This window comes from Tachypleus tridentatus, chromosome 7, assembly GCF_004210375.1.
Source record: "Tachypleus tridentatus isolate NWPU-2018 chromosome 7, ASM421037v1, whole genome shotgun sequence".
Classification (NCBI taxonomy): Eukaryota; Metazoa; Arthropoda; class Merostomata; order Xiphosura; family Limulidae; genus Tachypleus; species Tachypleus tridentatus.
In genome coordinates, this window is record NC_134831.1 from 43,944,098 (window position 1) to 43,960,711 (window position 16,614).

At 32.3% G+C, this 16,614-nt stretch overlaps 1 protein-coding gene across 2 annotated transcripts in view; it reads left to right on the plus strand.

Moving 5' to 3' along the window:
• Window positions 1-16,614, plus strand: part of LOC143255546 (max-interacting protein 1-like) — a 68,631-nt gene that overhangs the window by 37,274 nt on the left and 14,743 nt on the right. For both annotated transcript variants that reach the window (XM_076511375.1, XM_076511376.1), the window contains 2 exons: window positions 2,489-2,603; window positions 3,296-3,473. In XM_076511375.1, coding sequence (XP_076367490.1) covers window positions 2,489-2,603; window positions 3,296-3,473 — 293 coding nt within the window. The remainder of the gene's footprint in view (window positions 1-2,488; window positions 2,604-3,295; window positions 3,474-16,614) is intronic.

The window sequence follows — 16,614 nt, forward strand, 5'->3', positions numbered from 1 at the left end:
CTAACATAAATAGCCCTTGTGTAGCTTTGCGCGAAATTCAAAAGCAGACAAACATAAACATACAAATTAAGAGATGGGTAGTGCTGTTAGCCCATGTGTAGCTTGGCACGAAATGCATGAAAACAAACAAGAATGTTTCTAAAAACTGTTATACCTTAAAGTTTGACACCGTATTTTAGTACTGCTTTTTTTAGGAGCTAAGAAATAGTGACTCGAGCTCACACAGCATGGTAGTAAATGGCCAGGTGTTTTTTGTTTTGTTTTTTCAGAAGAGCACTTACATTGTTTTTAAACATAGTCAGTGAAATGAAAATTAAAACTTGCCACAATGAAAAATTGCCTGTGGCTTAACGGTAAGCTCGAGGGCTTATAACGCAAAAAATTTAAGTTTGATACACATTATGGGCACATCACAAATGGTCATTTTGTAGCTTTGCGCTCCATTTAATTATAGCTTTTCGAGAGTATAATAATAATAATGAGATAAAAAATACAATTTTAGTTAAAGATCTTTTGACTTGCTCTTTATATAGACCAATATTTCGATTACAATACAGAGCTCAATGTTTTGGACACCAACTTCCAACGTTATATACATCAAATACTGTATGCATTTATGTAGAAGTTTGTAAAAATTGCTGATTTGATTTCCGTATCGCAGTAAAGAGTGTTTTCGCTTACAGTAGATCTAATGTTACTCTGCATTGTTTATTTTAGAAACAAGTGATTAACAATTATACTCCGCATTCTCCGTTTAGTGGACTTCAATTGATAACTTGCGAAATTCGAACCTTTGTTACATACTTAAAAATGTGTCTTGGCTGTGCGGTAACAGATTACTGTCAGCTTCACTAGTCTCTTGATTTATTACGTTTGCGTAGTTATGTGGAAAAAGCGAACTTGTGTCTCTCAACAGTCGCATCGTATATTGCAATATGTAGTAGAGAAATTCACCTTTTAAACATTTGACAGTGGTAGCGAGACATTTTTTAAATCAGTGTAAGGATGGAGGATGGTCAGTAGCTAACGTTAGTAAAGCTGTGGAAGTTTGTTACTGTGGGTGTTTCAAAACTCGTAGTTGAATCATTTATGGTTTCTTTCCAACTGCGTGCAGCATAAATGCTGGATCTTCACATCATAAGTTCTGCTCAGTTGCATACTATTACTTGTAGTAATTATACAGCTATAGAGAGGAAGGGAATTTTAAATTTGAATTGACAAGTAGATGAAACGTGTATTTCGAAAACTATGAAAATCAAAAGGACAAAATTGTGGCCAGAAAAATGAGAAATAAAAAAACTACAAACATCTTGTGCATACGTCCTTGAGCCTACCCGCACATGGCGTACAAGGTATACTTCGATAACTTCTAAATATGTAAAACAACAGACATGTTTTACTCAATTATGATATATCTAAGTAAAACGTGTCAATGTAGACAGATTTTAGGGAAAAAATATTTCTAATATATTTATTAATACTCGTGAGATTTGCAATGCGATTGTTGTAAAGTTAGATTAGTTTGGTTGTGTTTAAAATTATATATTTCAAACATACCATTGTGAAATCTCTGTAAGATCTAATTCTTAAGCAAATCAAGTGTTTAACAAATATGTGGAGTAGTTCAGTGCTAAGAGTAAAGTTTCACAGAATATAGTAGAATTTTGCTTTAATCATTATGATAATTTGGCTGTTGCATCCAGCCAGCCCTTTGGAAAACAACATACAAATGTCATAACAAAGTGCATTGTATAAAATACATAACCTAGTTGAAATACTAATTCAGTATGATATATTGTTTGAGAATGTTGTTTCTGAAGTGTTGCTCCTAGCCTTGCTCGTGCTCGCCAAGATTAACCGACACAAAGTGATAATCATTAACTGAAGGTCATGTCAGTACGAGTACTTAACTAATTTTTATAAGAACTGTTCGAAGTGTTCTAAAGCCGCAAGAGAAACAATTAGCAAATAATATCTACTTCAAAGAACCCAAAATTCACTACAGCTATGAAAGTAAATGAAGCATAAACATAATTTGTATATTTACCGGGTTGTATCCATCTACCATTCTTAGTATGATTAACAGAAAAGTTACAAAGCCAGGTAAAAAAAAGAAATAGTTAAAATATATCTAGATGTGCAATAGACATCAGACTTGACACTTAAGTTTAGAACTTCTTGCCACAGCAAAGTGGCTTATAGAATGATGCCGACTTTTTTTTTTTCAAGTATAAACTTTTAGCTTATACTTCCATTTCTTGATCGATTTGAGAACTAATTACAGCCGCGGCTATTGAGGATTCCCTCGTGTTTTGAGAAAGAGAAGTTTAAGCTTGAAAAATAAAATTATAGACTAGCTACAGAATGTTGAGTTACCTTGTGCTTCAAAATCAACTGGAAGTCTATTTAAATATAAATGACTAACGACTATTATGTTCCTAGGTTAAACTTTAGGCGAGTTCTTACTAAATAGTCCCCTTGATTACAGACGAGCTCACCTGCGGAACTGTCTAGAGAGATTAAAGGAGATTGTACCTTTAGGAGCTGAGTCGAGTCGTCATACAACGTTAGGTTTATTGACCAAAGCCAAGTTATTTATTAAGGTAAGGCCCTAGTAGTGTGATATCCTAGGCATTTTATATATTTATTTCTGACGTAACGGAATCAGGGTATTGTTGCTATTCACTCTGTGAAGGAAATTAATGGTAACTGTGTATTATACAGTTTAGTTTTCCTACAGATAGTTAACATTACGCACAATCTTCGTCTTTTATATTTGAAGAAGTCGCAGGTTATTTTGCGTACAATTTTATAGCAATGTGTAAGCCTTAAAATAAACTAAAGGAGCATCAATAAACTGTCAGGTTTTAAACTCATTTTTTTTAAATATTGTTTCTGTTTTATAACACACTATAACAGACTGTGCAGTGACTATCATGACGTAATTACGCCCAAGAAAGAATGATTGATCACTGCGTATTATTATGATAATCAGGATATATGACATTACTTAATTGTACCACTTGAAAGTGATATAAAGTATATTAATTGTTTGCTGTAAAACTAAATAGTTTCTTCAACCTGAATATTTGTTCTAAAAGTGTGCTCCACTAATTATGCCATATTTTTATGGAATGGTACGAGAACCATGCTAAATAACCCATAAAAAATCACAATACTTTCGAGATGTATTTGGAGTATATACGTGAGGTGTGAAACTTTTGTTTTAAGCACTTACATATAGATTGTGTCGTTCTGTGCCAGCTGGTGTTATATTTATATCTTCCATACCTAGAATTTGGAAGAAAAAGAAAGGAAGCAACAATCTCAGAAAGATCATTTATTAAGAGAACAGAGGTATTTGAGACGAAGATTAGACCAGTTGGAGGGCCCTGTAGATATCCACAAGCGTAGAAGTGTCAGTGAATGTAGTACGTCCACATCCATTTCTGCGAGCTCCCCCTCAGAAACAGGTGGGCCTTTTCGTACTTATACTGTGTTGTAATTGCTAAGATTAATTATTTGGGAGAAAGCACTTATAGTAGAATCATATACTTATCTAGTATATAAAAAGTATTCATAAATGCTGAAAAATTGTTCTGTTAGTTTATTAGTGAAGTTTTACCGAAACGGTTCGTTGAATGTGCCTGTTTAAACGAAGGCCCGCCTGAAAATAGATTAGTATGAATACTATAGAATGGTAGCAGTAAATTAATAAACGAGAACAATTATTATTGGTCGGTTGAATTTCATGGCATCACCCCTCTATTATGTTTATAATTCGTACCTTTTAACTAAAGAACAAGAGTTTTTATAATTGTTCCATTATTTATTTGAAATTGATCAGTAATTTCTGAGGTCTTGTTAAGAATTCTGATAAATTAATAGAAAGCTACTTAAGAATAAAGCGTAAAAAATCCATTATCTAAATTCATAATCAAATACTTCGTTAGGATTCATTAAGCCATAACACACAAAATAAAATGATATACAGGTTCATTGAACTTACACTAATATACATATACATCATTAGATGATGTAGGATGACAGTTCTACGGTAACGTTATTACATACAGCGTTAACAAGCTTACAGTAATATAAAAGCATTAGAAACCATATATATATATCATGAAGATTTTAAGGTACTGATATTACACACAGCATTAACAAGCTTACACTAATATAAAACATTTTTACAGAGCGTATATAACATGACATTTTTACGACAGCAATGATGTAAAAACATTGTTACAGACCGTATATACCATTAAAGTTTCTAAGGTACTGTTACTTTTTAAATCTAAAATAACAAGTCTATATAAAAACAAACCAGAAAATTAGTTTTGCTGCTGATTGGTAGGTACAGTGTGTGTGTTATACAGACGAATTCATTATCCCGTTGGTTGGGTGAATGCATAGTTTTACGAGTTGTTCCATTACGAATACTGGGATGAATTTTCTTTGTAAAAAGTGTTAACTCCTGGAAATTTTGGTGTTAACTAGGTGGATTAGATGTCACTCAAGGGATATTAAGGGTGCAATCTGCGATGAAATCAAGTGTATCAAAAAGTAAAAACTACACTGGTGTGAGAATTGAGAAAGAATAATAAAAGCATTTTTAAAAAAATAAAATGTATTTTATTTAAAATTATTGAGTTCAAAGTTTTTGTAACTTCTGAAAGCATTAATTAATACCATAAAGTCCAAAACTTTCACATTAATCCTTCAATAATAATAATGCAAGTTGCAACTTCGTGACAGTACCTACAACTATAGAACCTACCATCATTCGGTTTTATATTAATGTAATTTATTAAGCACATAATTTTAGAAAAAAAGCAAAGACAAGGGTCATATTTTGCCACTTGTGAAGTATAAATACTACGATCCAGCTCTGATTTGTAGTCGAACCTAAAGTTTATGGTATTGGGTATGTTTCCTTATTTAAAAACTGTATAGGGAACTGGCTTGCTTTTTATTCAAGTTTCAAAACTTTTGCTTTTTAGTGAAGCCTAAATGCTAGAACTAGGTTTATTTGCTTCTCAAGCATAAAAACTTAGGAGTCAGGTTGCACCTTGCTACGCTACTAAAACTACACTCGTATGTGGTAAACTAAAAATATCTGGTGATCTAGACTGGTTGAATAACTGTTTAAATCTAAATAGTAATGAATATATCTCCTTCTCGTTTAGCTGAATTTTTATGGTAGGTTTATTTGTAAGTGAACATTAAATAATAAGGATAAGTTCAATTTTAACCTTATATAAGCGATAGTCAAGTTGCATCCGATTTAAACGCTTATAATATTGTGTAGTTAACATTTTTCTAAGCTTCTAATATTGAGTAAAGTAAAATTTGAAAAATATTGTTTCTTTAATACAGTTATTTAATTTAAGTACTTTGAGCTTTTATAAGGACTTTTGACACATTCTTTGTTCAATGTTATGGTACAAATCGGGAATCATGTTCATGGGAGTATTTGTTGACCCCTGAATTTCCTGTATCAGCAAGGCGAATGCCCTAAAGAAGGGATCTACGCTTGACCGATTAGAGCTAATAGAAAACTGAATACGTGTAGAAAATCGAAAGCATTGAAATGGGTGTATCCCTTCCATAGGTGTAATAGTTGAAGCATCCGTTGCAAATCGCAAATCATCAGTTTTGTGGTTACACCTGGCGATTATTTTCGGTGAGAAGCAATAAACTCAAATCGTGTCATGGTGATTGCAGCAATAAGTTGTGTATCGAGATTTAAGTAATCAAAACCTGCACGTGTTCATCTAGTAATTACGAGAGCATTAATTATCAAAAGTTTAGTTTTTGTGAAAATAATTATACATATAGTATATTTCTCAAACGTAAATCCTCTCGTAGCATGTTAAGAATTACCACAATCGGTCTTTATTTGCTAACTGTTAATGAATTTCTTTTAAACAAACTTAACTGATTTGATTCCTATCCACAAGTATTTAACTAAAGAACAGATGCTCGATGTACAAAATTTTAGGGTTTCTGAGATAATTCTTGAACCAGTTCTTCGTTTATGCTGATTCTAGAACTTGTAAAGTTGGCAAAGAAACTACAAAATAAAACTTTTTTCTTTCTCTGCCAAGCTAACATTTTTATCAAAATTCCCTTTTATGACTACTGGTAATTAATCTCATGACGTTTAGTGGACAATAGTATATAATCTAAAATGCTTGGCCTTTAAGAGATACAAATATTGTCAGAGTTTTAAGGCTTTAACGAATGGTAGGTTTCACCTTCAAAAATCCGACTCGTTATTGCACAAAGATTCGAAACTTTGATAGTACTAATTTGCTGATAATGCTACCATAAGTTCTAACTACAGTTTGATTGATGATAATGCTACCATAAGTTCTAACTACAGTTTGATTGATGATAATGCTACCATAAGTTCTAACTACAGTTTGATTGAAAACCCTTTTAATTTTACTGATGATCCATGTAAATGAAACACAACATTCGCATGTAGGTTTTAAAATATGGTAGATAGAACAGTAGTGTTTGTATGAAAATCACACACAGACGTTTTATTTAGACATAGTTGATGCTATGTGTGGTACTTGTACCTGCAGTAAGATTGCGTTGAAAGACTGCCCCATTGCAGCAAATTGAAAGAAAGAACTGCAGCTGACTTACAAAAAAGAAACATTTATTTAATGGTTCCCTCAAATATGTTAACACTTCTAGAATTTTTAACATAGTTTTTGTTAATTAAACATATTTAATAAGCACAATAGTAAGTAAGCAACGAACATAACAGAGTGACAATAACACTTACTAAATAAAGACGGACTTTCAACTGTAACAAAAAATTGCAAATTATAATGTTGTTATTAATGACATGTTTAAAAACCTTATTAAGTAACAAAGCATAATACTGGGGAGGGAATTATATGTAGAGCAACATCGGTGCTCCTTTATCAACTCTGAAATTGTTGGTGGTATTTTTAATTTAATTATCATTTTACTTCAATACTGGTCATTTAGTACATTTGCACGGCGACTTGATTGGGACCTTCGAGGGTCAGGTTTGATATTTCACCTCTTAGATGTTGAACATCGCATAAATTGTGAAGGTATTCTTATCACTTAATAAATGTTATGGTTACAGTACACCTCCCATGAACATTTATGTCCAACGGCCATCATTTGAATTGGTAAATATGTTTGCTTTATTTCTTATGCTAAAGTTTTGCATGTTGCAGTTAGGTCCATGTCACCCAGTACTGATTTATCCTCTAGCATATGTACGACTGTACCTTGTATTGAAGTAATACAGTCGCTAAACTTGTCTCTACTCACTATAGCCGTCTGCATGAAAGGAGTTGCTACGCATACCGTTTTTGTTGGCACGTGCAAGCGTGTGTAATAAATACACACACACAACTTTTATTTAGGTAATAGACATCACTAAAATCAAAATATTATAGTTTCCATTTAATGTGTGATTACTATTGAAACATTATCAAATAATTTATGTTAGCAAGAGACAATAATCAAACACAACTTGACTACTACCTTACGAACTCTCGAATCTAGCACTGGAGATTTTGGTTATTTCCAATGCTTGTATTTAATTAAATATTGTTGTAAGAAATTATTTTTATTCTCCTAAGACAATCAGGTTCTTCTTTCATTATTCTGTATTTGATGTTAAAGTGCTCTAATTATGTTATTGGTAAGCTCATACGTTTTACCAGACACAAGTTACAACTTCAATGGCACGTTCCGTTGACTTGATTTACTGTAGAACTTTGCATGTTCAAAGCAGTTAATTCTGATGTTTGTGCTGATTAGTGTAAATCGTGATCCGAAAGTTCACAGTTGAAAGCCAATCCTATCCAATCTTTACTAAACAGTAAGTGCTTTGTCACGAAAGTTGTTGTGGAACAGGTCAGTCATATGATAGTATTGACGTCATCCTTTGGCTCCGTGCCAAGTTAATAGAAAAAGAATGAAAAAGGTCTCCGTGCATAACATCGCTTTAGATGTGTGCGGTCCTACTTTAAACTGTTGTTCCGAAGAAAACCGCCAACACTCCTAGTGATGAAGTGCAACAATAATTACCATTTCTAATAAAGTATGCTCCAGACTAATATAAGATAAATACATGTTAAGAGTGTTAAGGTTGTGTTTAATGATTTAAAAGTAGCATAAAGTTGTTTAAATATGAAACTATTTTTTTGATGACAATTCACTGGATTATAACATAATTATAAAGAAGAGGTTTAAATCGCTTTTGTCTTCATATGCAATCACGTCCTTAAAAACATTTAAGACATTTTTGAAGTGCATCGTATGGTCAGTAAAATAGTCAGTTATTTCAAATGTACTTTAAGTAATCGTTATTCCTGTCGGACCATTTGGTCTATCCGCGAGATAATTTCTTAAAGTGTACAGCTTAAACTTGTCAAAGTTTTAGCGTTTTTAAGTTGCAGCATAAAATTATCGAAGTATATACGCTACACCTTAAGAGAATATTTCGCCAACAAATTTTAAATAAAGGTTTAAGGGTTTGATACGCCTTAGTCGATGTGGCAGTTTAGAGATTTATTATGTCCATTTGTATGATTTGCGCAGAATTACACGAGTCGGATAGTATTATCGTATAATAAATAAAAGTGAGTTGGCAGAAAACGAAAGCTTTGCTTTGAGTTCTGCCGTGAAGGTAGGAATTATGTATACAGTTCAGATGGGGTTAGAAAATGTTTTATTGCATATGCACATCAGGATTACACACACCACTTCAAGGTCTCAAGCCCAACAAATACACTGTTTGTGGTGCACTGACTCTTCACGACCTATAATTATAGTTTCCCCATTTGTTTTTTTTTTTTTTTTGTCACTTGTGACATAAAAGCTCGTAACTCTGTGTGGATAGTTTTTATTATTGGTTCTAAAGAGGAACAGAAAGTAAATGCCAGATCGCTATACCGTAGACCTTGTATAGAGGTTCGTTTGGGTGAAATCTGATCTATATAATATTATGTTTCTTTACTCTAAAGCACAGTAAATTAAACTTAAATATGCTACACCTACTGGCCACATCTTTGGCTGACCTTGAATTTCCCGCGTTCGGAGAACCGCAATGACCTTGGAAACTGTCCCTATGAAGTCCCTTCAAATGATTGTGTGAGAGTTTGTGACTGTGTTTAGGCTTGTAACCTCAATTTGTACCATCCTATAAGTTTGTTAGTTCCATTCCAGCTGGGCAATTAAATTATATTTAATTCTCCAATCCTAACTGTATAATGAAAGCAAGTTGTGTTTGTATCCAGTTTGATATATCACATATGATAAAACGTAAAGATGTGATGGCTATATTCTGGTTCACTAGAATTCACAATACAGACATGCAACAGTGTCAACAAAATGTATAACAATGTATGATTTTACTGCAGTTCGGTTTGTATTGAGTATATATTTTGATCCTACCACTGGTATTGAAACTCAGGTTTTAGCATTATAAGCCTTTAGATTTACCACCAGAGCCATTGTAGAGTGGGTCTGTCACTGTTAGAGTCACTGTATCTAATACTTCAGTGCCTTAACTTTGACCCTTGCCACCCCTTCTTGTCAGTATTCCTCAGAGTGAGATCTGATAAGAACTAGTGAGTTTGAGAAGTCAAATTTATGTGAGACACTCCCCCTTTTTTTGTTTCTGGCAAATATCGAATAAGATGTAGTGTATGAACACTGTATTATACAGCCAGTGTAGAAGGTGGTTTTAAATAAGTCTTAGAGGTTAATACTAAAAGTTTTTTTTCAAAACCATGATTTCTAATCACATTTGATATATTCAGTTTTTATAAATGAGTAATTCATTGTTTGATGAGATCAACATTGTTGACACATTTGTTGGTTCTCGTTTCAGCAGTGAGTTAAAGAACTGAACTACATTGCCATGAATGTTAACTTCCCGAAAAAAAATTACTTAGATAATGCCATTCAACATGGTATTTATGTATTTGATGTCAGAACTATCAGTTATTCAAGTCACCCTACGTTACTGATTTAGTGATGATTTGTGGCAGAAGAGGGTAAATAAATAGCATGGAGATTACCTTGCACACAACTTGTCATCAATTCAAAGACAATTGTAACAGGGTACCGTTATAATCATTCTATATAGCTGACACTCTATATAGCTTACAAATAAATTTTATTGTTTTCAGGATATTTAAACAATCATGGGTTGAGCTTACAAATCACCAACCTGAGGAAATTTACATAAAGAATACAAAAAAATCATTCGGGGATTGGTAAACAAAACAATGCATATACTTTTAATATTGAATAACATAAATACAAATGACACATTTTTATTAATATCAGTTGCCTTTATAAATGCAAGTGATTATCCTTCCTGTATGTTTCTATTAACCCTCTTGCTTCAGGTATTCTTTACTGCATGTGACACAAAGTTTGTCTTAAATTCAGAATGTTATTAAACTACTCTTTATGTTATACCAGTTAGTGTAGCATGAACTCTTATCTAATAATTCATGTTTTAAAAAATTAAACTTCTTATTTCTACAAGGCTATTTTTAAAAATCCTGAATTTCCTGTAGTGTGAGGTACATGAAACATTTTCTTTTAACACCATCTGTATTTTATCTACTATCCCTCAAAAAGTTGGAAATTTAACGTAAATTACTTGCAATGTAATTATCACTGCTTAGAAAAACCATAACTTTCATAGCCTTAAATTTTGTTTAGTTACAGAAAATCAAACTTTTCTGATGCACTCATGTCACATCCTCTCTTTCAGGATTTGTTAATTGTTGTCTTTTATATTTAATTATATATTACCTATAACCAGTAGAAGGTCAAGGATTTCATCTGTCGACTGATTTATAATGTGTTCTGAACAGAATATGTCCAATTTTACTCAGTACACAAACTTTGTTTCCAGAAAGCCAGTATTTTCTCCAGTATGGGTAAATAGACTAATAATGAGCAAAACGTAGACAGTGTTGTTTGGTATATTATTTAATTAAACAAAAATGTTTTAGTGCATTACTGCCATTAGTATAAAACAGTAGGCTTACATGTACTTGAAAACTGACAACAAGATAAAAGATTGTTTGAATAATTTATTTCTTGTGTTTCATGTTTATTCTTTATTTATCATTTTAAAATTGACAAAAATATAAAAATAGACATCTTTTCAGGTTAGTTAAGATTATATTAGTTAAAATAAATAATAATAACATAGAAAATGTCACAGGCTTGCACACAAGCAGCTCATGGGTAATGTAATTTGATTGTGTAACATGAGATGCATGTGCCACAAGTGATTCTTATAATGGCATGGATAGACACAGTTCCAAAGGGCAATAAAACAATAAAATTTAATTATAAATATATACTGTTAGGAGCTTAAAGCCACTTAGGATAAACAAATTAAGTTTCATGTTGCAGTTCATTCTAGAAAGAAAAAAAGGGTAATTAAGATTTATTTCAGTATTATTATTTTCAGTTTTGGTGGTTATGAGGTCAGTCTCATTTTGAGATGGGTAGAATAAGCAACAGTGATGTCGAGAAAATCCACTTGTAGAGAAATATATATGCAAGAACGGCTCGTTTGGGTTGAGAAAATATTTTACATAGAAGAGCGAACAACGTTTCGACCTTCTTCTTTGTGAGCCTGACGATGACTGAAGAAGGTTGAAACGTTGTTCGCTCTTCTATGTAAAATATTTTCTCAACCCAAACGAGCTGTTCTTACATATATAGAATAAGCAACAGGTAAAATATAAAGTTTTACTGAACAAAAAAAAATGTATTTAGGAGGTTTTAGGAATTACACAAAGAAAATTTGAGATTTTTTAGATGAGGAAAAGTATTTTTAATCTTAATGTGAAAATTATTTTGCACACTGTCTGTTTAAAACAAATACTTAGCATATTAAATGAACAAATATTTATTATAGTTTATCAAAACTACTTCACTGGAGATTTAATTTTTGTATGTGATTGTAATGTTAACTGAAAGACTGCCAAATTTTGTGAAAATACACCTACTATGTTGAAATTTAGAAGTATTAAATCTGTAAAGAGCTTAAACGAGTACATAAAGGTTATGTGGTCAGTCATATTGACCAAGTCCATGTTGAAAGAATTTATGTTACAAGTTCAGTTATAACAGAACATAAACAATCAATTATTTTGATCAGATCATCTAATTCCCTAGTCATAATTACTTGTATGTTGCTAGATAGCATAGAAGCAACAAGGAAAACAAAAATAAATTCATTGTCTGTAGCATGTAGAAAAACATTTAGTACATGACTTTAAGTTATTTAGTCATGATGCTTATTGACTATTGTATTCTATACATGTATGTATGTACTGTTATGTATTGCATTTTATTTCAGATGAGTCTCCAGTTTATTATGTTACTTATGTCAATGTATTACTATTTCAAATAACCGGAAATTTGAATTTAGAATTTAATTGAATGTCAATATGATTCAAATTTACGATATTTGCGAACATCTTAAGATTGATACACACCATTTTCTTTGACACGTATACTTTAATATACAACAGAAATACAATTTATAATAATGGTTATTACTGATAGTTATTACAAACAGTAATGTGTCTTATACCTGCTCTGGAACTAATTCTCTTATTGATGTTCCTGGAGAGCAAATTAATTCCTTGTCGATACACTTGTATACTTTTTATGACAGTTCAGTAAGCTTTAAAAATTTAACTGGTAACAATATTTGATGTTCTTGCAAAATTACTAACATTCAAAGTTAATTCACTGAATTTAAATGGTTTTTAATGTTCAACCTGTATAAACATTCCTGGTCAAGTTCTATAGTTTTCCTACTAATAGGTATTACTCACATTTATAGCTTCCGAGGTCTATAGCATATTGACTGAAGCTGTTCCATAATATTCTTCTTTTGGTATGTTGGTTTTGTATAGCAATCATGCAAGTTTCTCAATTTTAACCACATTCCAGTATACTATCATTTTCATAAAACAAGAATTGTTCTTACTCTCGAGAATCTTCTACAACTTTCAAGAAAGGGCAGGACTTTTACAATGCACAGTCAACAAAGTACATCACATGCAAAAAAGAAAATTATACTGAAACAAACATAGGCACTAAAATGAATGTACAACAGTAAATCTATTACAATATCTAAGTGTAAAATGTTTAAATGAATATTTGAAATTATAATATAATTAATTTATTTCAATTCATGCTTAAATTTAGTTTTATTCCATAAGTTTATAACCTTTTATAGTTTTTTACTTTTCCATGCCATGTATTTTGTTTTACCCATCATCATGCCCAAAATTGAACAAAAAATGCACCCTGGTAAACTAATGAACAAATATTTACTAAAAAGTTATTATCAATGTTATAAGTGTAGCTGCTACTTTATCAGCTTGTTTAAATTTTATTCCTTTAAATTGCATGTTTAATTTTTTTGCCACCTTTTTTCACATCTGAGGTGTTTTTTGATTACATAACTACATAGTGTTATAAAAGTGTTATTAAAACTGATTATTGGCTTTTAATTATCAATTGTGTTTTGTATTGTTAATGTTCTAATGTTTCATGTGTGTTATTCAGATGTTTATTTAATCCCCACCAAGATGGGGTAAGCATTTAGTTTATTTAAGAAAGCTCTTCAATGTTGAAATTTTAGAGTTAGTTTTTAATTCTTCATGCAACTGAATATTTTTCTCGTGTTATTAACTTGCAAAAAGAAAATCTTTGTTTCAAATAACCAGTTCCCTATAACTTTATCAACTTTGTCTGGTAACCAGAATTGAAAAATTCAACTTATTTTGAAAATTGAATAATCATGTTTCTGGTGTTTGTGCATGGTTGTTTTATAAAAAACAAAACAAAAAGGCTTTGAGATGATAACTGTCTTCTTTTTTTTTAATACATTATTCTGGGATTTTTTTTGTTATATCAGAATACACTGATTTACTGATATTTCTTATGCATCTTCTCGTGAAAGTTTCAACCTTTGAGGTTTATTTTCTGCTTTCAGCAGATGTCTGCAGTTACTAACTATGTAGCTTTTTAATCCACAATTAGAACATTCTGTCTATTTGCTCTTTTTTAAAATATATCTTAGCAACGTGATCTAACTCACCACAGTTGAAACATTTTGTATCCTATGACTTACATTGTTTTGTTTAATATTTTTAAATCAAGAAATTAACTGATGTATAATAATAAAATTTGAATTATAATTTACAGTTTTATACTAAACTTAATAGCATGCATTTATAAAATGGTAGCTCTATAAAATTTTGAATGTAAGCCCACAAATGTGATAACATGCTCTTTCACCCCTGAACATAGGAAAACCCATAGTGATAGAATTAATTGGTAGATCTTTTAATTGCTTCATCCAGACATAATATATAACATATTCAATAACACTCATTTCTTATATGATGTCTCTGCTCACATAATAGTTTTTCTCATTCACTACTTGTCTCTGTGTGAACAAATCTTTTGTATGCCATAAGCCTTGATACTTCTACATGTTTAATGTAAAACAGCTATGCTGTAGTATGCAAATAAGCATGTGACAACCTTCCACCTACAGGAGTATGACACATCATCTTAACACAGCTGGCTTCTTTGATATGTAGAATCTAATCCTAACTTCTCAATTTGGCATTGTAGCATACAGACTTGTTCAAATTTTGCTTGTGGTTGAATTCGGTTTTAGATTTTTCAATATTCTTCAACTTTTAATTATTTTTCTACAGTTACAGTTGAGTTGCTGTAGATTGTTCATTTGTTTTCACTTTCAGTTGAATTCTGAATACTGAATTTCATATTACTATTGCTACCACCTTCACAATAGTTCATTCACACAACTGTTGCACCTCTACTAGCAGTTTCTCAAGTTTCAGACTCCACATTTTTGGCTGAAGATGTCTTAGTTTTAGTACACCCTGACTTGAAGTCCATTGTGAAGTCTGTGATGTCTCATAATCTCAGACCAAATATTTTCCTGGTGGTGATGATTTGGATAGCATATTTTTCTTTTCTTTTTTACCTCCTTTCCTTGCCATACAATGCTACTATTTTCCTGTAGATGACAGAGACTGTCTTCAGCCTTTCTGGATATTATGTAACAGCTGTGTTACTTATTGTCTGTGTTATACAACTCCTCTCATTCAATTTTACATGCTACCCCTTATCCTGACTACCTTCTTTTCTCTTCCTCTCCAGATGTTGAAGTTCATGCTCACCTATTTGTAAAATAGTTATGTTCTGGGGTCAGTGCGCCTTGTACCTCCTGCACCTCAGATACTTACACTTTGGTGTTCCATCATTTCCTGACTCTCAGACCTGAGTCTTTGATTGAGGTGTGAAGTTCTAACTTTAATATAGCTGTGAGATTTATTCATAACCAAAACTCACCTCTTAGTTGTCCTTCTCCAATCTCTTGAGATACCATTTATTCATCTTTTTCTTGTCTAAAGCTATCTATCAATTCCCCACTAGGTTGCCAGAGGATACTTGCTCCCTCAATTATTCCATGTTAGCATGCTTGTCTGCTTCTGGCAGGTTTGGAACGTGGTTTGCCAAGTTTGTGCATGCATATAAGGATTTCACTTATAATAGTTGGGTTGTTTTAGGTGTTGTTGGAAGGTCTTTCCCTTGAATTTACTGATTTCCTCTTTTATCTCCACATTCTGACCCCACACCATGGGATGCTATTTCTTGTTGGTGTCTTTCTGAAGCAGTTCATTCTTTATCAAAGATGCTATAGAACCTGCTAGTTGTCTTTCTCTAGAATTGTATTTTAGATAGTTTGTAATTCCCAAGGAAACTGAGGATTAGTACCCTGTTATAGATTTTTCCCATCTCAACCATCTTATCAGTCTCCCTCATGATTTGGTAGGCATTTACTCTGGGTATTTGGATGACAGAGATGAATGTCATAGATAAGTGGCTTTAAATCCTTATTTCTCCAACATCCACTTGTTATCTTCACTTTACCCACAAAGTCAAGTTTATCAGTTATGCAGTTTGCCATTTGGGCTGTTATCTGTTCCTTTGAAACCCTGAATTGTCAGTGCCCTTGCCTAACTTACGTATTATTACATTATGTGATCCCACCATTACATGGACAGCTGGCAGCTATTTACCCCATCTTGTCAAACATCTCATAAGCACACTCAGTTACTTCTTTGAAAAGTAGCTTGAATTGGTTGGCTTGTTAATTTAGAGAAATATCATGATCCAACACCTCAACCGGTTGGAGATGTTTTTTCAGCTGTTATGTCATTGAAGCCCAGCTTCTCTACTTCATTTGCAGGCAATGGAGCTATTAGTTCTCATATATCAGTTCTCTCCTCCTGTTACTGCACACATGGTTCTTTCTCTTTTGGGGACTTGGGCTTCTATGAAAGCACTTATTCCCTTAGGTTGTGTTCAAATGTGCACACTTAAATAGGTGTTGCACAGTTAATGGAATTATCCTTAGGACCCCCCTGGTCTCTGTTATCCCTCACTACATTTCAGTTTAGCATGGTGACTCAGCAGAAACAGTGTGACAACAAGTGTTCATCTTCCATC